At 42.9% G+C, this 22,873-nt stretch overlaps 3 protein-coding genes across 3 annotated transcripts; all 3 read right to left on the reverse strand.

Annotated features, from left to right (window-relative positions):
* LOC103721460 (cytochrome c-type biogenesis protein CcmE homolog, mitochondrial) lies at positions 1-1,287 on the reverse strand. Its single transcript, XM_008811684.4, has one exon. It carries the CDS (start codon positions 1,146-1,148, stop codon positions 402-404), a length of 747 nt encoding a protein of 248 aa, XP_008809906.1. The 5' UTR covers positions 1,149-1,287; the 3' UTR covers positions 1-401.
* Positions 1,288-2,232: 945 nt separating this feature from the next.
* LOC120110939 lies at positions 2,233-8,033 on the reverse strand. The gene is made up of 3 exons (XM_039126992.1): positions 7,489-8,033; positions 2,962-5,359; positions 2,233-2,238 (listed from the first exon to the last, which is right to left on the reverse strand). Exons 1-3 carry the CDS (start codon positions 8,031-8,033, stop codon positions 2,233-2,235), a joined length of 2,949 nt encoding a protein of 982 aa, XP_038982920.1.
* Positions 8,034-17,286: 9,253 nt separating this feature from the next.
* On the reverse strand, positions 17,287-21,984 carry LOC103721458 (ACT domain-containing protein ACR10-like). Its single transcript, XM_008811683.3, has 6 exons — positions 21,586-21,984; positions 21,042-21,278; positions 20,282-20,387; positions 18,841-19,180; positions 18,071-18,355; positions 17,287-17,788 (listed from the first exon to the last, which is right to left on the reverse strand). Exons 1-6 carry the CDS (start codon positions 21,737-21,739, stop codon positions 17,651-17,653), a joined length of 1,260 nt encoding a protein of 419 aa, XP_008809905.1. The 5' UTR covers positions 21,740-21,984; the 3' UTR covers positions 17,287-17,650.
* Positions 21,985-22,873: the final 889 nt, after the last annotated feature.

The raw sequence follows: 22,873 nt of genomic DNA on the forward strand, positions 1-22,873 counted from the left end.
AATGACTAAATTCTCACATTATAATATATTCCCTTAGCTAATCGAGCAATATTGAAACACATGGCCTTTGGCATTCAGGTTACACCAATAACATATCACCATTATAGTGCCAACTGAGCATCATGTATATTGTTAACTGAAATTTAGAGAAACCCAAAACCAAGAGAATCCATTACAATCATAATGTCAATACCGAGCACATAATATCATCCCGTTTCTCTTCCTTATTATTCTCAGCTATTTCTATGGTCAAAAATGGCAATAACACCAAGCTACAACAACATGGAGCTGGTGAACATCAATCAATCTGTATAAAAACTAAATCTTTTACTCTCTAAACGTAACAAAATCGAATGAAAAATCAAAACTTTGAAGTTAACCTGGACCAGAATCGTTTCTTCTCAGCTCCTCTTATCAATTGCAGCAGCTTCCGCCTCAGCTTCAATCTTTTTCTTATTCCGCTCGAGCGCCACGGCCACCTCCTTAGGCATGTACTTCTCGTCGTGCTTCGCCAGCACCTCGGTTGCCTTGAAGAAGAACTCCCCACTCCTCGCCTTCTCCGACACCTTCGGCCCGTTTGTCGCCAGCGGATGGGCGTCCGCGATGGGCTTTATGAAGCCCTCGACGACGACAGAGTGGCCCTCGCGGAAGAGGTCGGGGAGGGAGCCCTCGTAGCGTACGAGGATGTCGGTGATGAGGTCGGTTACGACGAACTCCATCTCCGGGGACGTGGCGGAGGGGTGGCCAACGCTACCCTCGAGGACGAGGCCGCCGAGGCGGAAGCGGTTCTTGGAGGGGTTGGCGGCGAACTTTGTGAGGGCGTCGGTGGGGGTGACGTAGAAGACAAGCTGGTCCTGGAAGTTGCTGAGGACGATGACGACGAAGCCGGCGACGCAGCTGAAGGTGAGGGCGTAGGTCCAGAGGCGCCGGTTCTGGAGCTGCCGGGCGCGGGCGCCGACGTCGACGCGCGGCCGGGAGGGGTGGCGTCTGGCGGCGGCGGTGGAGAGGTGGCGGAGAAGGGCGTCGAGCCGCGGCGGCGGCGGCGGCGGTGGCAGCGGCAGCGGGGACGGGTGGGGGTGGAGGGCAGCGGCGCGGAGGAAGGGGGAGATGCGGGATCGGAGGCTGGAGGCGAGAATTCTAGAGGCCATGAAAGAGGAGGAAGAGATCGAGGGGGTTAGGGCTTTGGGCGGTGAGCGGATCCCCCTTCCTCGCCTCTTTTCTTCTAGTTCTAGAACTAGACGGGCAGGAGCGCAGAGACCGGAGGGCCGCGTGGATCTCCGGAAGACGGCAGTTTTATGGACGGTACATCGATTGGACGGTGTGAAACTCTCGATCACGAGAGGGCTTAGATTTGGTCGGATGGTCAAGATGAGATCTTAAGAGTATCGTTTGAATATTGAATCGAGGTCGGCTTGTCGGCTACGGCAATCGAACAGGAGAGAGAAGTCCATCTCTCCGTGCTAGCGTCTCCCGAGCACGTGCCATGCATGCTTGAGAAAAACAAAAACAAAATTGTATAAGATAAAAATTATTGAAAATATTATTTAAAAAATAACATTACTCTAAATGTGTCGCAACAGGATAATTTTTGAGTTCGAGTTAGCAAATAAATGACGTTCGAGTCCTGACATCTATGTTTTCATTTTATTCAAATTTAATCATAAGTACCACGATCGGATTAACCACATCAGGCTAATAATTTAAATCCATTCAAATCTAATCACAAGCACCATGATTGGTCCATTGTCAGCCAACTCGTGCTGCAGTGTCCTCTAATCCACATATACTATGGGCCGAATTAGCTATGATATCATTTCTTAGTTCTGTTTAAGTATTCAAAAATTTTTCGATAAATAATTGATGTGAAACTAAATATACGCTCACACGTATTTTTAGACAAAGGTAATACCCAATCTAAAAGAAATACCTTTGCTTTTTTTATTAGATTGAACACATACGCGTGTCTGGGTTTGAGGTGGGGGAGCGGGTGGGTAGATGGGTCTGCAGACTTTGCAGGAGCGTGTAATGAACTGAGCACCTCGAGATTGGCTTGGACTTGCTTAGGAAACGCGTGAATCAAGCTCAATTTAAATTTTGGCAAGCCCAGATTGACCCAATAAAATAGGATGAAAAATAATTTCAGGTTGAGCAAAAATTAATCTTAGTTCAATGATGGATCATTAATTAGAGTTTTAGCTGATTTATTATTTTTTGAATTAATTAAATGTTATTCTAGATCTAAACCAAAGTTGGAACCAAAACTTGCAATCAAGAATCAATTTTTTATTTAAGCTCGAGTCAAGCTTTATTCGATTTTGAGTTGATTTCATTTTGATTTAAAATATCAAGTTGATAAGAACTCAATTTGAAATTAGGCTTGAAATATTGATAGAATAAATCTTGATCTTTTTTTTTTTTTTTCTGAAAACGGATATTTCATACAATACGTGTACGAATACATCCAAGAAAGTCAAAATACAACAACTCACGGAGAGCCTGTGGAAGCTCCCCCTCCCCTCCCCAAAGAGTGTACCCTGAGTGGTGGGCCGCATAGGTCGCCACCCAGTCGGCCGCCCCATTAGCTTCCCTAAATACATGCTTAACCAAAAAAGCCCTCCCATCTCCCATCATCATCCGTATATCACGGGTCAAGGGATGGTCTGCACCATCAGCCGTCTCCCCCCTCTGGATCCACCCGATGACCGTGGCCGAGTCACCCTCCAAAATGATCGAGCTAGCCTGCAGGACCATCCTCGCATGGCGCACGCCCGCCCAGGCAGCTCGAAGCTCTGCCTCCGGAACTGAGATGTCAAACAATTGGCAGCCACCTGCTGCCACTACCCTGGAGTGCGGGTCTCGTATGATAAAGTCTGCACCGCCCCGCGTGCCACCATCCAGCACCGACCCATCAAAATTAACCTTGAGGAAGCTTGGGGGTGGGGGCTCCCAGGTGAAAAACACCATCTGGTGAGCTGCCGAAGCAGAAGGGGGGCCCCAGGTGCCCTGAGCTGTCAAAGGCCTATCTGAAGAGTGGGTGGGCATGATCTCTGAAGCCTGTACACGAGCACGCTCCGCAGCAAAACGCGGTGACACCCTGCGGTCACCGAGGGTCCGAGCGTTCCTTGCCAGCCAAATCTGATGCGCTGTGCAAGTCGCTCTAATGGCCTCCTGACTCGTCCTCGTGCTGGCTAGCCACTGCCGTATCGTGTGAAGAAACTGTAGCCGCTCACTCCGAGCCTCCTGCGGGACCCCGGCCCACTGCCATGTGAGCCTCGCCCATATACACTGGAAGAGCACATGGTCCACTGACTCCGCGGCTCCGCATGTCCCACACTCTGCGGGGATCCCCCATCCACGCCTGCTCAGTGCTACTCTCGTCGGCAGGCGGTCCCAGAAAACCTTCCATAAGAAGAGGGCTACCCGCGGGTGGAGGCCGTACCTCCAGATCCAAGCACAATCTGGCCCCCTATCCTGCTCTGGCTGGATGACACGGGTGAGGTCTCCCAGCCTGACCCTGGCCCGGCTCGAGGTACCCCATACCCTAACATCCGATCCTGCACATCCTGGTAACGGGATGGACCGGATCCTCGCTGCTAGATGTACCCCAAATAACTGTCGAAGTCTAGCGTCATCCCACTCTGCTCCACCTGCTGCCAAAAGGTCGCAAACCCGTAGTCCCTCTGCTGCCTCTATGCTAACCATGATCGGCCACCTCCTCAATGGGAGGGTGTCCACCCACGGCTCACTGGTCACATCAATGCTCCTGCCGTCACCTATCAGCCATCTGGTGTTCGCTGATGCAGTCAGCAGATACCTTCCAATCTCGCGCCACATGAAAGAGACTCGGCGACCCCGCCATACTCCCTCTAGGCCCCCACGGCCATATCTAGCTGCCATCACCTGACTCCACAGGCTGTGTGGCTCAAGCAGGAACCGAGCCGCATGCCGAGCAATGAGAGCCTCACGCCTCCCCATCAAAGATTGCACCCCCAGGCCACCCTCACTAGTAGGACGGCAAACCTGCTCCCAAGCCACCAAATGCACACCATGGCCCCCACCGTGTGATCCCCACAAGAAGCTCCGAAGAAGACGCTCGATCCTCAACAGAGTCGTCTTTGGTATCACAGTGTGAGCCATGAGGTACAATGGTATGGAACCCAATACTGATCTAATCAAAGTCAGTCTCCCCATCATGGATAGGGAAGACGCTGTCCATCCCTCAAGCCTGCTCTGGACTCGCTGTACCAGGCTCGAGCACTCTGCTACTCGTGGCCGCCTGCCACTGATGGGAACTCCCAGGTAGGTCAGCGTCCCCTCCTGCTCTGGTATCTGCAATATCCCTCGGATCTCCTGTCGGACTCTAATATCCGTGCTGGGACTGAACGTGATAGCTGACTTCATGAAATTCACTCTCTGGCCGGACTCCATGCAGTACTCCGTCACCACCCTGCGAAGAGCCCGTGCCTCCGTCACTCGTGCCCTGGTCAAAAGAAGGCAATCATCAGCGAAAAATAAATGTGAGAGAGGTCGAGCCCCCGGTGCTGGAATGTACGCCTCCAGCTCCCGGTCGGCGCAAACTCTCTGTAGGGTTCGTGATAAGATATCAGCACAAATAATAAACAAGTATGGGGATAAAGGACATCCCTGCCGCAATCCCAAGGTGGACTCGAAGAATAGTGTGGGTGTGCCATTGATCAAGATAGAAAACTTTGGTCCTCGGATGCACCCCATGACCCATCCAATCCATTGCCTGTGGAAACTGTACGCCTCCAGTGCTCGCTTGAGAAAGCTCCACTTGATCCTGTCGTAAGCCCTCTCCATATCCAACTTGATGGCCATCAAGCTGCGCCTCTTTGATGCTCTTAGAAGATCCCACATCATTTCCTGAGCCAACAAAATATTGTGTGAAATGTTTCTACCAGCTACAAATGCCCCCTGCTCATGGCTAATGATACCAGGTAAAAGAGGCTTCATTCTGCCCACCATAATTTTTGCCACAACCTTATATAAGGTTGTGCACAAGCTAATAGGCCTGAAGTGACTGGGCTCAACCGCATCCTGACGCTTTGGTATAAGCGTGATGAATGTGGCCTTCCAGTCCTCGGGCATCGCAGCCTGGGCAAAAAAACACTGGATAGCCTCCACCACACCTCGGTGGATAATGCCCCAGTACTTCCGAAAGAAGAAGGGAGGAAAACCATCGGGCCCTGGAGCCTTGTCAGCAGCCAGCGCCCAAACTGCCTCCTGTACCTCTTGTGCTAATACCGGTCGAATCAAGGAGGCCATCTCAACATTGCCAATACCCCTGTCCACCCTCAGAGGGCGGTCACCGTGACTGGCCTCATCGTCCTCCGTCCATCTGGCTCGGAAAAAGTCAAAGAGGGTCTGCCGAACCGTCTGCTCGCCCTCTACCCGATGGCCAGTCTCATCTCGCAAGGAATGAATCAAGCTCCGCTGCCGCCGAATAATCGTCGACCGATGGAAGAACCTAGTGTTGCGATCACCCTCTCTCACCCATTACACACGGGATTTCTATCGCCAGAAAATCTCGTGCTGCCGTAGCAACGAATGATGAGTCGCTAGCAACCCCCGAAGGTCGGACATATCGTCCTCCATGAGCACCCCTCCTAGGTCTTCCTTCCTCTGCAACTCCGCAATCGAGGACTCAACCCCTTCCAAACGCCGGAATATGTTACCCACGACCTCACGATTCCACCGGCATAAACGCCTTTTAGTCAATTCTAATCGGCGCGAGACCGCCTGCATGGCATCGCCGCGTACCGGGGTGCGCCACGCGTCGCGGACTACATCCCACGACTGGGGGTATGATAACCAAACCTTCTCAAAACGGAAAGGACTATGATGGGCGTGTACCGACGATGTGGATAGAAGCAGAATAAATCTTGATCTTAGAAATTAAGTTTGAAATTAATTTCAAATCAAGCCTAATTAGACCTAAACTCGTTCGCTTAGACTTACACTATGGACATTTTTTTCTTTCTTCTTTCCCTTGTTTCTTTGCTATTCACCCAATTTCCCTCCTCATACAAGAGCCCCTTTTTTGGTCTTGTTCATCTTCCCATGGGAGACGATGGATGTCTATCTAGTGGATGGTGGATTTTCCTTCAAGTCAACTTTATAGTTTATATAGTAGGTATGTAAGAATAGCTTGCTCAATGAAAAAAAGCAACTTCCATTCTGGAGGGTTGCATCTTCCTCAAGCATCTATTATCTTGGTAAATAGATGGAGGAAATAAAGAATCGGATATTTCTGAACAATTAAAAAGAAAAAAAATAACCTGTGATGTTTTAGGCTGGATAGAGTCACAGACATCAACCTCCCCATGGGCTCAAGTGGTAAGAGCAAAGTATAGATTTTAGGGTTCATGGCACACCTGTAAGAAGCCCAAGGGCTGTTCTTCCATGTTGGATGTTTAGGCCTATGGTTCAATTTCAGTTTTTATGGTCCATTGGCAATGGATCCTCCATCAACATGCCTTGGGACCCCTAGATTTCTACTATTCCTTTGATTGCTTGGCCAATTTATATCAATATGAACATCGATATTTCAAATTTGTAGGTGGATAAGCTTATATCTAATTGCAGCATGTGGGATATGGAGCAGTTAGCTGCATTGTTGCTGGCTGAGATGATTGTGTGAAGACATTCTGGTGGCAGCTATTATGGAGAAAGTTGCCCTGCACGAGTGTTCTTTACAGGCGAGGCATTCTTGATATAAAGCTTCTTAGGTTTGTGATCTTTGTCCCCATGCTATAGAGAGAACTGTGACCATGTCGTTATATCTTGTTCCTGTGCAACCGCCTGTTGGCAACAGGCAAGACTTTTACCTTTCTTCTTCTTCTTCTTCTTTTTTGGGTACAACTACGGCTCACACGCGGTGGATGTGAGTGTAGCCAATAAAATTTAAAAAAAAATAAAATTATACAAAGGATAAGCCGCAAAGGATGCCACCAAGTCAGCAGCGCTGTTCGTCTTCTTGTAAACATGTGTGGCCCGATAGAGACCATACTTGTCTAAGAGCTTGCCAATGTCGTAGAGTAGCGGTGTAGAGCCAACGCCACATCTTCGACCCCAGATCTACTCGATCACCATGGTCAAGTTACCTTTGAGGAGGATGCGATCCGCGCCCAGCACATGCTTCACATAGGTGATACCCTCCGATGCAGCTCTGAGCTCATCACTAATTACCAACGTGTCGAATATCCGCCGGCCTCTCACCGCTAACAATCTGGCATCGTGGTCTCTAATGATAAATTGCACACCACCAAGGCTCCCTCCCTCGCCAACACTGCCGTCGAAGTTTACCTTGAGAAAACCAGAGGGTAGAGGCTCCTAGGAGACCAGTACGGTCCCGAGCGCTGCAGGAGTAGAAGGGGAGCCCCAATTTCTCTGGCCATCCCGAGAGACGATGATGCGGCAATGTAAATGACCTCCGCCGCATGAAGGAGAGCCCTGTCCACCACTAACCTCGGATGCACTCTGCTGTTCTTGAAGACCCGGGCATTCCTATCTAGCCAGCAGTGGTAGGCCAGGTAGGCAGCCCTAATCCCCTGCTCCTCAAGTTCGAGCCTCTGAGACGATAACTTTAGGAAGTGCAGAACTCCTCGGTCAACTTCCACCCATGCAGAGCGTCGGGGAGGCTCGAGGCGCACCCCCAGATCTGAGCGACCCGCGGGCTCTCGAAGAGAACATGGGAAATAGACTCTTCCACCTCCACGCAAATCACATGCCCTAGTGAAACACTCACTGGTCGTCGAGCCAGCACGCCTCTGGTAGGCAGGCATCCCCATGCCACCTTTTAGACGAACAAGGTGACTCGTGGGTGAATACGAAACCTCCAGATCCAGCCTCCATAAATCTGTCAAGCCGTAGTCCTCTTGACCACTAGGAGTAAATTCCGGGGCTTTACCTCTGACCTCCCAGTCATGCTCCAGACCCTCATGTCTGCCACCTCCCCAATAAGAATCGGCAGAAACAAGAATCGCCTGGCCAGCTGCTCTCCAAATGCCCATCGGACGAGGTTCTCATTCCACACTTGCCCACATGGATCAAGCAGATCACAGACTCTACACCCCTCCAGCCGACTAGTGTTAATCAGGGTGGGCCAGTTGCACATAGGCACCTCGAAGAGCCAGGTTCCTTCAAGACGTCGATAGCCATCCATCTCTGACCTTCCATCTAATCTTTGAGAGGACCATCGGGGCACAAGCACAGATCTCTCTCTCCAGATGAAGAAATTGCAGCGGCCCATGCGGAAGATGATAAGGTTCGTTGGATCTCCATACTTGGCCCTCATCAAAGCGCCCTAGAGACTCTCCGGCTCTAGAAGAAACCTAGCTGCTAGCCTGGTTGTGTGGACCTCCTATTGCTCGATCAAGGAGTGGACCTCCAATCCCCCACTGCTGGTCGGCTCGCCGATGGTATCCCATGCCAGCAGATGAACACCTCTTCTGCCCCCATGTTGTCCCTAGAGGAAATCCTAAACAACTGCTCCATGCACCGTAATGCTACGAAGGGCATCAAAGTATGGGATAACTAGATAAATAGGGATAGAGCTCAGAATTGACCGTACCAGTATGACTCTATCCATCTTGGACAGAGCGCCTGCTTGCCAGCTCTCCAGTCCGCGTCCAATGCCCAGCTCTATTGGAGTACAGTCCGCCTGCGCAGGCGCAGACCTGTGATCAGGACTCCAAGGTATCTCAAGGTACCCTCTCGCTCCCCAATCTCCAAGATGCCTAAGATAGATGCTTTCACGCCTGGATGGATCTTCGGGCTAAAACAGATGGCTGACTTGACCAAATTGACGTGTTATCTAGATACTGCATAATACTCTTCCAGAATCCTTCGGATCGCCTGAGTCGACTATCTCGTCGCCCTGGCTAGTAGCAAATAGTCATTAGCAAAGAGAAGGTGTGAGATCGAAGACGTGTCCGATGCCGGCCTGTAGGCCTCCACCTTCTGCGTCACTGAAGTGCGCCAGAGCACTTTGGATAGGTAGTCGGTGCAGATGATGAACAGAAGCGGCGACAAGGGGCAACCCTACCTTAGTCTGACCGACAACTCCAAGAACTGTAATGGGAAGCCATTCACCAGTATGGCAAAGGATGGGGTTTGAATGCACCTCTAAATCCATTTGATCCATAACGGGTGAAAACCAAAGCTCTCCAAGGAGTGTGTCATGAAAATCTATTTCATCTTGTCGTAGGCTCTTTCCATGTCTAGCTTGACCCCCATCAAACTTCCGCCCCTCAACGCCTTCTGAAGGTCGCACATGAATTCGTGCGCAATGTGCATATTGTCGGTAATGGGTCGGCCACCCACAAAAGCCTCCTGCTCAGGGTAGATCAGTCTAGGAAGGATCCCCCTCATTCTCTGGACCAGAATCTTCGTCACGACCTTGTACAGGGTTGTGCATAAACTGATCGACCGGAAATGATTTGGCTCCACGTGATCCTGCCTCTTCAGAATCAAGGTGACAAAGATTCTCTTCTACTCATCAGGCACAGTCGTAGATAGAAAAAACTGATGGATAGATGTCGTCACCTCCTGCTTGATAATATGCCAATACCTCCTGAAGAAGTCTGGAGAAAAACCATCTAGACCCGGAGCCTTATCCTTACCTAAGGACCAAAGGGTATCCTGGACTTTTATATCTAACATTGTTTATCTATCTTCTTTGCCGACTCTTATAGAATGGCTATCAACAGCCATTGTAGAGAAGGGGTATCAGTCGATACTTGCATATATGGCTTGTTAATATGGATAGCTCGAAACGAATGGCTCTTTCAAGCTGCTGCTTCTTCCTCAAAATCAAGTTGTAAGGCGTGTTCATTTTCTTTTTGCTGATGTTATGAAGTACCAAGATGATTTATTTTTCAGTACTCAGTCAAGAAATTGGGGTGGATTTCATGTCGCAACGGTGAATCAATTCAACACTAGACTTGTTTCATGGCCGCCTCTACCCCTTGGAGTATTGGAAATAAGTTTTGATGGTGCAGTAATAGTTAATACAACAACTGCTGTATTCCTAATCAGGGATCATGAAGGCCGGTTGTTGCGAGCTAGTGGCAAGCTTTTGCCGCCCCCTACAGAGCCTTATGCTAAACTGGTGGGAGCTTGGTTGGATCTTTATATTGCAGTGTCCTTCTTTCTGGTGATTTCTCAGCTGTTATCAAGTGGATAAATCAGTTTCAGGCTGTCAAGAGACAAAAAGTTCATCCTTTGCTAAAGGATATAATTAGCTGAAAAGGTACTCGATGCATTTTCTTGGCATCTCATGTATTTCGAGAAACCAACCGAGCAGCAGATTTTCTAGCCACTCAAGCATTAGCAGGTAGCTTCACCATGTTGAGGATGATCATCTCCACCCTGCTCTTGTCCACATTCTTAGGGCTGATGACTTTGGTGTCACCTTTCTCAGGTTTTCTTAGCAGTTGTGTGAACTGGTTGTGTAACTCTTTTTCTTTCTAAGTTTCAGCTCCTTCTTGTACTAATAGAAAAAAAAATGAGTTATTTCAATGCTGCATGCAATCACATGGTCTTTAATGGCAACCATCTCTGACAACCACCAGCCAAGAATGGAAGGGTAGATGGAGAAGGCCACGCAAGTCCTTTATTTTAAATTTTTTTTTGGTAATGAAATGGCATTTCTGCCACATATTTGCAGCCATCATAAATCAGCTGCATGGCATTTGAAATTAGGTGGACTCTGAATTGTTAGTAGCTATTTAATTTCATCTTATTTTAATAAATACTCATATAGGCATTAAGATTAAAATATTTTTTTTCAAAAAATAAAATAGATATTTTTCTAAGTTAATATATAATAAATACTTTATTGCATTTCTAAACTAATTATTCCATTTAATCCAAAAATGAATGACTTCAATGAAAAAGGTGAAATATTAGAGGGTAATATCCATTTGGATCTATTTTCTATCCAAAAATACAAAATTTAGGAACCAGTTAATATCCATAATTGTACCCATATCCGTTGAATAAAAATAGATGAGGATATAAAGAGACAATTATCCAATTCATATCTGAACATCCATTTTCTCTATAATCCTATTTAATGTTCCATAGCACTCATTGATTTTTAGTAAAACAAATAACCATATTAACATCTTATAGACTTAATTTACCTTCTATCCAATGTCATCTTTATTTTTTTGGTTACAAAAATTATTTATCTGACTTATATTTATATTTATATCTGTATTTTCAATATTCATAATCTATTTAAATAAATATAACTATGAATTGCATCCGATTAATATCCATCTTTGTATATGCATTAGTGAAATATAAATGGATACGAATATGTATGTAGAACGACATGCTACTCGATGCTGTCCAAATATGATGGCCTAGAATTGAAACAAATACCAATTAAATCAACAACAATAGTAGAAGAAAAGATTTTGGAGAGAGAAATAAATTACTCAAAAAAGAAGGGCTAAAATAATGGTTCTACTCTTTTTCAGAAAGATATTCCAAAAAACAACTTTCAAGTTCCACTTATGTGATGCTCTTCCTTATTAATAAAACTACACTCTCTCTCCCACTAAAAGCCAAAAACATTACTAACCTACTTCAATTAAAAAACAAAGATAGGAGACATCACCAGGAGATTGAAAGAGACTGAAGGCTTAATCGCCTCCATTCAGGCTAAGGAGGAGATGGATGGAGGCCTTTCCCTCGGAGACCAGACCGAGCTGCAAGCACAACTGGCCTTGCATCACTCGCTCTTCACTAGCAAGAGACCCTATGGCGGCAGAAGTCCAGGTGCGGTAGATTTTAGAGGATGATCGAAATACCAAACTTTTTTATCGACAGTTATTAGAAGATAGAGTAATAGGATCCAGAGCATCAAGGATAGCAGTGGCCAGATAATGGAGGATACGGGCAGTATCTGTCGCGAGCTTGTATAGTTTTTCAGGTCAAGGTGGTCGGCCTAGCAGTTCTTCAATACATCCTTGATGCCTAGGGAATTGAAAAAAATCTTTATCACTTTGATTTTCAAGAGGTAGGATGCTATTGAGCCGAGTCATTACAAGCCCATTAGCTTTTGCTCCACTCTTTACAAGGTCATTATAAGGGTTATATTTGCCAGACTCAAGAGATTCTTCTCAAACTCATTAGGCTAGGGCATAGGGTCTTTGTAGGAGGATGGAGCATTTTTGAAACATCTTGGTTGCATAGGTGTTCATGCATGATCTTCAGAGAGCCCCGAGTTGACAGAGTCTTATGGCAGTCAAGATGGATATAGAGTGGACCTATGATCGGATGAGCTGGAGCTTTCTTTTCTCCTCCTTAGCAAGCTTTGGGTTTCATGAGATATGGATCTAGTGGATCAAGGGATGTATTCAGGATTCGTCCTTCACTATTCTGGTGAACCCGCCTACGGCCTTTTTCCACTCCAGTGTTGGTCTTTGGCAAGGTTGCATTCTTTCCCCTTACATATTTATTATATGTCTTGATGCTTTGTCAAGAGCTCTCTTTGCTACCACTATGACGCAGACCTTTGAGGCCTATAGGCCTACCCCATATCCCGAGTCAATCTTTCACCTCCTCTTTGTAGATGATTGCATGCTCCTTGCTCGAGCCATTAGACAGAGCGCTTGGATGATCAGGAGAATCCTGAAGGACTACTGCACTGCTTTGGGTCATAGGTCAACCTAGCCAAATTAGCAGTCCACTTTAGCTCAAAGATTAAGCCGCATCTCAAGATTGGCATCAAGGAGATCTTGGGTGTAGAAGAGCAGGTTGGTGGTGGAGATACTTAGGTGTACCCATTATAGGAAGATGACTGCGGACGACACAGTGCAGCGAGATCGAGTAGGGCAATCAGCAAGATCTAGAGAGGAGGCAGGCGAGAGCACTCTCTATGATGGATAGGGTAACACTGGTGAGATCGGTCCTTAGCTTAGCCCCAGTCTACTTGCTGACTCACATTGCTATGCCCAAGGCTCCACTGGTGAAGGTAGAGCAGCTGTTCAGAAAATTCATATGGGGAGCGTGGGATGACATGAGGGAACTTCATCTTGTTGCTTGGGTGATGGTATGTCAGCCCCGAGGCTATGGGGTCTGGGCATCTATTCTCTGCTGATAAGGAGGGAGGCTATGGTAGCGAGACATATCGCTTGTGAGAGTAAAAAATTGACTAATCATTTGCTTTAAATTTAATTGATTAATTATAGAAAGCAAAGAAGAAAACCTTCAGTTTACTCTCAAAAGAAGATCATCTATCTGAAGCTCTACATCGAGAAGAATTACTCCAAAAGGCCATAAAAATATTTTTTGAAAACTCACATACAAACATAAAAAAATTCATTCTGAGCTGCCTTAAGAGTCGACCCCAAGCTTGCAACGAGTCGATCTCGGCTCATTGTTGCTGTCTGATATACCTTTACAAGCTGACTCTAGTAGATCACGAGTCAACCCTAGATAATTCTTAGAAGACGGATAGAAAACTATGGTTTTCATCACATTGACGAGTCGACACCTGAAGAACACAAGCTGACTCCAGTCCAATAAGAATCAACCCCAGAAATAGACAAGTCGACCCCTAGATTTTTCGTACAAGACCGGATATAGCATATATGGTTGGTGTATTGGATCGGGGGATCGAATCGATTATAGAAAATGAGTTTAATTAGTCGATTTATTAGTGAACAAGGAAAAATATTATCTAGACGGGTGAATAAATTGACCTTGAATCAAATTCTTTATATTTTCATCGACGTTCATATGTTAGCTAAAGCTTCCTTTTCACTATTCATCTGTCTATGACAACCTAAAAGAGATGGACTTGACTTACCTAGGATGAGCTGACTATGATAGATTGGATGGTAAACGCAGAGTACGAGCTAGCTGCAGCAAGGTACACATTGGTCCAGTCCCAGTCCGACGTTTGATGATTGCCTTTTGCTTATCACATGCTAATCGTTTTTCTTTTACTATTCAATATAGTTTTTTGGTTTTATGTCCACTTTGCTAGGGGAGGAAGGCTGATAAGCTCACACTCACATTTCTTGGTAAGTAGATTCCTTGCAAATCTAGATAAAAAGAATTGGCAAGAAGTGAAATGGACAATGAGATATTTGAAAGGTACATCCGGTTTATGTTTATACTTTAGTGGTACAAAACCACTCTTGGTGGGTTATACAAATTCAAAGATGGCCGATGATGTTGACACTAGGTGATGTACTTCAGGTTACTAATACACTTTTAGAGGGGAGCTGTATCATGGAAATCCAAGCTTCAAAAGTGTTTTGCTCTTTCCATCACTGAAGCAGAATGTATAGCCATTACCAAAGCTTGCAAGGAAATGTTGTGGTTGATGGGTTTTTTTGCAGGAACTTGGAGCAGGATGTGTATATGATCCATTGGATCTGAGATATCTTGGAGAAGCAATGGATAAAGATTGTGAAGATCCCAAGGGACCACAATCCATCGGATATGATGACCAAGCCCCTTATAAAGGAGAAGCAAGAACTTTGTAGGGACTTGGTGGGTGTAGGTGCTTGGTGAGCATGGACATTTGGGCAAAGGATTCACTAAGCAATGACAGTTCTCATGGCTCTCTAGAAGGGGAGATTGTTGAGCTTACTACTAATGTTTTGGGCTAGCCCCATGTGGAGTGGCCCACACCATATTAATAGGTGTTGGGTATGGGCCCTGTAACAAAGCATATGTTTTTAAGTGATAGCCTATACAAGAAAAAAGAATAAGAAGAAGAAAAGGAAGAAGAGAGAAGAGATAGGGTTTTGACTTTGTACACACAACAAGGATCTCTTATCAAATAATTTTCTTGGATTGAAGTTCAAGATACAAGGGCTTGTTTTTCTTTACTCATTTCATCTATAAGAGTGTTTGATGCATCCCGAAAGTTGAAATTTCTCTTTTGGAGGGTATGCCTACAAACTTTATGAGTTGGAAGCTTGTTGATTCTTTTTTGTAGAGATTTTTTGTGCCCTTGAAATTTTTTTTTGTTGATGTGGACCTCTTATACTCTTCCCGCTTAGTGCCCCATGGTTTTTCCCTTCTTTGAATGCTTTTTCATGTAAAAGTTTGGTGTTTCTACTTTCTTGGTTGCCTGGTTTTGCTACTTTCATTGAGTTGTTGTTGTCATTGTGATTGGGCTTGAAATATTATCCATAGCTTGCCTAAGAGGGGAAGGGAACACTTCCCCACATTTGGAATATATAATGGTCAAAATAATGTTGGTGGCAAGCTATTAATGGAATAAGTGTGTTGTTAAAACTTGGATGAGATGCACATGAGAGGAAGGAGTGCTGTCTCCAGTATATGCATTCCCACCTTTAGTTAGTGCTCCTCATATTTCTTGAACTAAAAGTAGTTAAAAGAAACAAAGTGTATTTTCATTAACACATCTTTTGATCTTATATCTCACTTGAGCAAAAAGAGTGTTGAACCAAGCAACATGTAGTTTCACAAAAGAGACATACATTCAAAGCACAACAGCATGTATGAAGGATCAAATAATTTATGTCACAGTAATAGAGATTAGCACACTCTTACCTTTTAGTGCTCTCTTGTTTCTATCTTAGTAAAGATGGGTATTTTTGTGGATAATGGAGTCTGCTAATAATAGGACCAAGGATGTGTGACTCAACACTTGCATAATAACAGGTGAAGATGGACATGGCTACTTGTTTGATGGGTAAGAATTGGAAATTTAATCTTCTAGCTTGTTAGGCTAGTTAGGCTCAGAGTCCATTCTCATAGAAATTTTAGACCTATGCCATCATATAGTGACAAAGTTGGTATTAAAGCATTGACCAACACCAGCCTGATGGGTTCATTGATAATTTGACATTTTACCAATTAATAGAGTGACCTCTTGGTGTTGTAACCTCTATTGGACATCCAACTACGGCTGAATGATATAGTAAGAATTGTTGGTACTTGCTAGGACTCCCTTCATTTGCCAACTTAAAGAAGAAGGTAGGATTGAACTTAAGCAATCTTTAGCCCTACTCAAACCTTTGACAAGAAATGCTGCTTGTACCTGCTGATGGCAAGGCCAGTCATTTCTCCATGTAAAGAGACTCTCCAGCAACTACCAAGATCTAAGTTGTTGATCAAAGCACCTTCGCATATTGCTTAAGCACAGTTTGCAATGATTAGTGAAGTGACACCAGCTTGCTTCCTTCTGCTTCATGGTTAACAAGATGGAACTTGTGACTGACATAAAAAGATCTTTCTGGCTGAGTAAAACAATACTTAGCACTCCCTTTTACCTACATATATATATATATATATATATATATATATATATATATATATATATATATATATATATATATATATATATATATATATATATATATATATATATATATATATAATTATTTGAAGAGTTCAACAACCTTGAGGTAATGCTTTAAGAACTGAGTCAAAAAGGATATTTGCTCCCTGAAATATCAGAGTAGACCACTGTGGTACTAAATTACCAAGCTCTGGTGATACATGCACTATCCCAACTTTGCTGAAAATAAATCAAGTTTATTTAAACATAATGAGTAAAAGTTTTATCCTTTGATATTTTTATAAGATTTGTTCAACCTGACTATAGTTGTGCACTCTGGGATTCGCGACAAATTGGAAGGACAAAAAAAAAAAAACTCATCTCCGTCTTCTCTGAAAAAAAAAAAATCCATTTAACAATATTCGATGGACTAGCTCTGCTATGGAAAACATTTTAGGAAAAAAACATGAGAAGAAAAATGAAACAGTATGTACGCCGAAAGGTCTTAAAGAATTCCAAACAGTTGTATGAATTTTTTGGAATCATTAGCTAACCATGAAAAGAGCATATCCGAGATGGATGATAGCTTCAGATGAGAACCTTGCAAATATTGATTATTTCCCATGTTAACTATGTTAGGAGAACCATTTCCAGCTTTATATTTACACCAACAAACACGTCATGCACATTGTGGTAAGATAAAACTGTAATCCTTTTTATTCCACAAAAAAATTCATGAGATACCCCTCACTGTTATATGATGTTTCCTAGCATGCTTGTGAAGCGAAAAGGGATGGCAATATTCCGGTGGTGATAAACTACATTAGAAGAATTTGATGTTTCTGGCATTCTTGCAAAGTGGAACTGATGGTCAGTTTCTGGCAGTAATAAACCACACATTAGAAGTATTTCAAAAGATATTTCAAAGATTTCAAATTCATCTTCCAGAAATATGCTCTCCAGAAACTCTTTCGCATGCACAACTGTTTGAAAGCAGTACAAAAGGTAATATTAAATTAGACATGTACAAACCAGAAATTTGTTACAATAAGCTTAAGTTGATACTGAAGAAATATATTCTCTACCACATTTTTACAAAGTTATACCAGCTACAGTTTTTGTTTCCTCTGGAATTTTCTCCTTTCAACTGCAGCGACCTAGTTGGGCAATTACATATTGATGAAATTATTATATACAAGTAAGAAGAAGTATATGAAAGACTAGCCCACTCTTTGATTTTTTATTTTTTGCTATATATATACCCATTAATATCTTAGTCACCCCATTTACAGAGTCTGCTGGGATTTAGCAATTGTGAGAGCTTGGAGGCAAATGAGTGTTAGATGCCCATCATTCCCAACCCATTAACATCTTTGTCACCCCATCTACAATCTTGTTCTTTGATGCAGACAATTCATAATCATCACCAAGGAGGATTCTGTAGACTTCCCACTCCCTATCACCAACAACATGCCTCCCAATCTCAGCCTGAAAATCAAAAATCATATTTTAGCTCGAGTACAGAATTATCAACTTTGTTACCTAAACATGAGCCCAAATTTTATCACAAAACTGATCATTTTGAAAAGGAAAAAAACTTAAATCAAGAGGAAGATTTCAAGCTCTTAAACTCCAGCTTGCAGTAGGAGACAATAGCTTCCAATAAATGTTAGTGGATTGTAAGGACATAACCACAAGATCCAGGAAAGCAAGAGAATGGCAAGACGAGTTAACATCAGTCAGTAAACATGGAAGTTGGCAGAGACATACCAAAAAGATGCGTGTGTGAAGCATTTTGAGGGACCAGGTGATGTCATGAAAAACAAGAGGCCGGCCCTTGCCAGATAATTCAACAGGATTTGCAACTAGGAGCTCTGTATCAGGCCCACGGCTCACCACAGTTACTCTCAGTGGACTGGACAACTCCATTCTCAAGCGCGAACATAATGCCTTCTGCTTGTTTGTGTCAACAATCTTCTTCCCATCCACTTGTATCACAAACAAGTCAATCTCGCAGCTTCCATTTTGGGTTGCATAGAACCGCCCATAAGATATCTGTCATGCATAGGATATGAGCATTTCAGTTTATATGCATAAAAAGAAAAGATACAGCACTTCATTGGATAAAGTGTTGCCCCCCTACCTATGCACAGCTATATATGCTCAACCAGTATATTGGAACATTGCAAAAGGAAAAAAAACTCCACTCCAATCTAAACAAGCTGATAAAAATACAGGGAAAATCAGTTATAGGGCTCATCAACCTGTAAGATGGTGGTCTTAGACATGGTTGGTTTTTAGTGCATCACCATAACTAGAAATTTTCTTATCATGATTGAATGAATTTGAAAAACATCATCAGATGATAAACAGCTATATTTGGTAATGGTAAATGCATACAGTTATTTCACCAAAAACTTAAATTAGTAAAAAGAAGCACAGAACAGACAAATTAATTACATCAAATACGAAAACAGTGAAAAACAAAACATAAGTCTAATAGAAAAATGTTTTGTAGAACATGACCTTGACATTTTTACCTGGATGTTGTAATCTTTAAGAGTCCTCATAAGGTCATATAGCAGGCCCTTGTGATCACGGCAAAGGATTTGAATAAGTGTATGACCAGGGCTAAGGGAGTTGTCCATTGTGACAGAAGGATTTTTAGATGAGGAAGGAGATTTCTTGGGTGATTCTTCAGGAAGCTCCAAGTCAAACAATTCTTCTGGGATTGCAGGGGGGAGAAAAGGTGAAGCTTGCATAAATGAGGCAATCTCTGCACTAGCCAGTTCAATGTCACAATTTGTCATTGAGTCCCCTAAAACAGCTCTCAATTGATCGCATGCTTCTTCTTTTCTCCTTTTTGTATGAAGAAGTTCCCTGAAACCAATATGCAAAAATGTAATCCAACGATGAGAAAACGAGATATATATGCCATAAGAGAAGGCCTACATCTACAACAAGCAACAGCAAGGCTCCAAGCAATCTACGCAATCAGAAACCTAGCAAATCTTTTAGCTGATTACAGGCCGAAAGGTCCTTAAGACCCATTACCTGAAACAAATGGGGAAAGGAAAGATATGCTAACTAAGCAACAGCAAGGCTCCAAGCAATCTACGCAATCAGAAACCTAGCAAATCTTTTAGCTGATTACAGGCCGAAAGGTCCTTAAGACCCATTACCTGAAACAAATGGGGAAAGGAAAGATATGCTAACTATAACTTAAGTCCTGACTTTTTCATGTCATTAAAACTTGGAACACTTTAGTAGTTCTTTCATCAAGGAGCCTTCAAAGAGTTGCTTCAAGAAACTAACCTAGGACTACTTCATTATATAGAAGTTAAATGCATTAGAATGGTTTCACTGGAGCAAGATTTAAGTCGAATGTGATAGTGCTATGCCAGCTAGCAGTGGCATGGTACATGGCCAATGCTTGGCAGACACTGTTACACATGCACTGGCACACAGCCATGTCTTTTTTGATGGAAAGTGGAGGAAGTGAGAGACTTCCCCCAAATTTTATTAAGAATCTAAATACAATGGAAGGCAGTACAGAAGAAGTGACAAAGAAAGAGATTTTACAAGGAGGAGAGAAAAGAGGAAATGGCCATGTACACAGCCATGTCACTCTCTAGTAGAGCACCAGCATGGTATCCTGAGTCTCTATAACTCTTGAGAAATTAAATTCTTTCGCTTATACGCTGCTGTACACTGCTCTCAGATTCTATAAATTTATCATCTGAGCATAAAACCATTTCATATAGAACAATCGATTTGATCAAAGTTTACCATTTATTTCAGTGAATTTAAGCTGATCAAGTTGGGTATTGGCCCAATTTTACCTTAAATTTCAGAGTAAAATTTCTTATAGAAAGACTAAACCTTTTTTGATAAATGGTGGGCAATTTAAAATATGAAAGCAGATTTTTTTTTCATGAGAGACAGATTCCCACTTCAGAGAGAGAGAGAATCACATAGCACCTGGTGTCGGTGATAAAGAAGAGGTCCATAACTCTCCCATCTGGGGTGGTCGACACCTTCACCTTCCTTATAGTGAGCTCCAGCTCACACAGAACCTGAGTCACATCTGCAGAACCCCACAAGCATTATAAGCTCTAATTATCTGCCACAATATTTTGATATTGAATTCTCAAATCAATAGACAGTTGCTTCTGAAATAGAGAATATGAAGAATTAGCAATGAAATATCAAGACTTGAAAAAATATTTTTTTTAACTAAAAAGGGGATCTAGAAGAGAAAAATAGAAGACTCATAGAAAAAATGATTTATATCCAGAAGAAATAAAACACTGCAAACATAGATTAAATTCCAAGAATATAGGAAGAGAATCTAGATCAAAAAAGTAGAATAGGTATCACATCCAAAAATCAAGAACATGATGAAGCTTCACTTGACTCTCCCAAATTATTGTTAACAGGAACTAAACAGGAAGAACATGCAATCATTGCACAGAATCTCCATCAATTTAAAAGGAAAACATTGATTCCGGCCCACCAAAAAAATCCATTAATTACTCCAAAAAACAAAAAGGCTAAATCTTTTAAACTTTCAAAAGTAGGAAAAAGAAAAAAAAATGAAAAGTAGGTTAAGGAACTAAGGAAGAGGCAAGTGCAGCAGCCAATCAAGTTTAACAAGAAAATAAGAACACAGACTCCAGCCTCGAAAATAACCCCCCAAAAAAAAAGATTCTTAGAGAAGGGCAAGAAATTGAGCACCCACCATGCAAGAGGCCCATGCGATCATAGCAACAGAACTTTAGGAGAAACAACTGCGCCTCCTGCTGCGCCGCCACCATCTCCTGCTGCCTGTAGTAGCTATTATACAGCCCTGACGCTGACAACACCGTCGGGCACACCCCCAGTAGCCTCTTCTTCAGCAGCCCCCACCGCGTTGCTCGATCTCCTCTCCCCACCACCCAAAATACGATATAACACCACTTACCATCCGTGCTCACATCTAAAAAAACAGGAAGCCCACCTCAAATTTCCACACAAACCAATAAAAAATCCAATTTTTAGTAGATAAAAAGGAACTCACATCAGAGTTCTGCACACAGTACACGAAAAGATTCAATCTTTAGCCGAAAAAGAGGAACTCGCACTAAAGTCCCATAGGCAATACTCAAAAAATAAAAATAAAAACCCAATCTTTAGAAGAAAAAGAGGAACAATCCTCAAAATTGAACCCACAAGCCCTGTAAAAATCCAATTTTTAGGAGGAAAAACGGGGGAAAGGAACGAGATTGGGGAGACTTGGGGCTCACCTCCTCTCACAATGCTCAATCCGAAGAAGAGGATCACACGGCAGAGGTCGCAGCCGAGTCCGGTCTTGTCGGGGCAGCTGATGGTTATGACGCTGGGCTCGCCGGGGCTCTCCGGGTGCCGGATTACCACAACATCGTCGGAAGGGATGCCCATCCGCCCTCTCTTCCCCTTCTATCCTTCCCCCCTTCTTCTAAACCACGCCTTCCCTTCTCTCCCCTTCCCTTCTGATTGGCGAGAGCAGGCGATTCAGAGCCAATGTGATTGGATTCCACATAGGAGTGGAACGCACAAAATAGAGAAGGATTTGGAGAGGAACGAAGGTGGAACTCGCGTGGGTCTTCTTTTTTTTTTGGGTTTGGTTTTGTTTTGGGATCTCTCAAATCGTTATCTTCGGTCACGATGTGGGCTCATGGCTTGGATAGTTGGATTGCCGTCTAGATGGGATTACCTAGATCATCTGATAATTTTTATTTTAAAATAATTTAATTTTTAACAACTTCAAATTATTATATTTTAATAATTAAATATTTTTGGATATTTATGGTATTCTATTTTTGTATTATATAGAAATCCAAAATTACCAACCATATAATACGAAAATTACCTTTAATATATTCTATATATATATATATATATATATATATGTATTAATCATATGAAATATATTACAATAAAAGATTGAAATACAATAATTATTAATATATTTCATGAAAATATATTTATTAGTCCTATAAATTATTTATCCTATAAAAATATATTGATTGCTATTATACAATTAAAAAAAGTTAATAATTTTAGAGTTCCAGCATAACCTTAGATCCTCTTATGAGTTAGAGTTCCAGCATAACCTTAGATCCTTCTATGACGATCGGCGAGTGATAAGTATGTTGAAAATATTTGAATTTAAAATAAAATAAATTTTAGATCAGGATCCAGAAAAAAAAAGGAAGGAGATTATGCCAAATTTGAATTTTTGGCAAGGATCCAAATAAAGAAGAGGATTATGATAATTTTCTTTAACTCAAATGATAGATATATCACTTAATGATCAATAATTTAAATGAAAAGTGACATTAAGATTTTCCATTATGAATTATTAACTTTTGTTATAATAACAAACAAAGATACAAATTATTTTGTTTTTAAGTAGTGTTGGTTGAGAGTTGTCAAGAGGAGGTTGTGTAACTCTAAGGTTATGCTGGAACTCTAAAATTATTAACTTTTTTTAATTGTATAATGATCGTCAAGAGCAGGTCGAGGAGTGAGGATCCCATTGGTGTGTGGGGC

Source organism: Phoenix dactylifera, chromosome 5, assembly GCF_009389715.1.
Source record: "Phoenix dactylifera cultivar Barhee BC4 chromosome 5, palm_55x_up_171113_PBpolish2nd_filt_p, whole genome shotgun sequence".
In the NCBI taxonomy this organism is placed as follows: domain Eukaryota; kingdom Viridiplantae; phylum Streptophyta; class Magnoliopsida; order Arecales; family Arecaceae; genus Phoenix; species Phoenix dactylifera.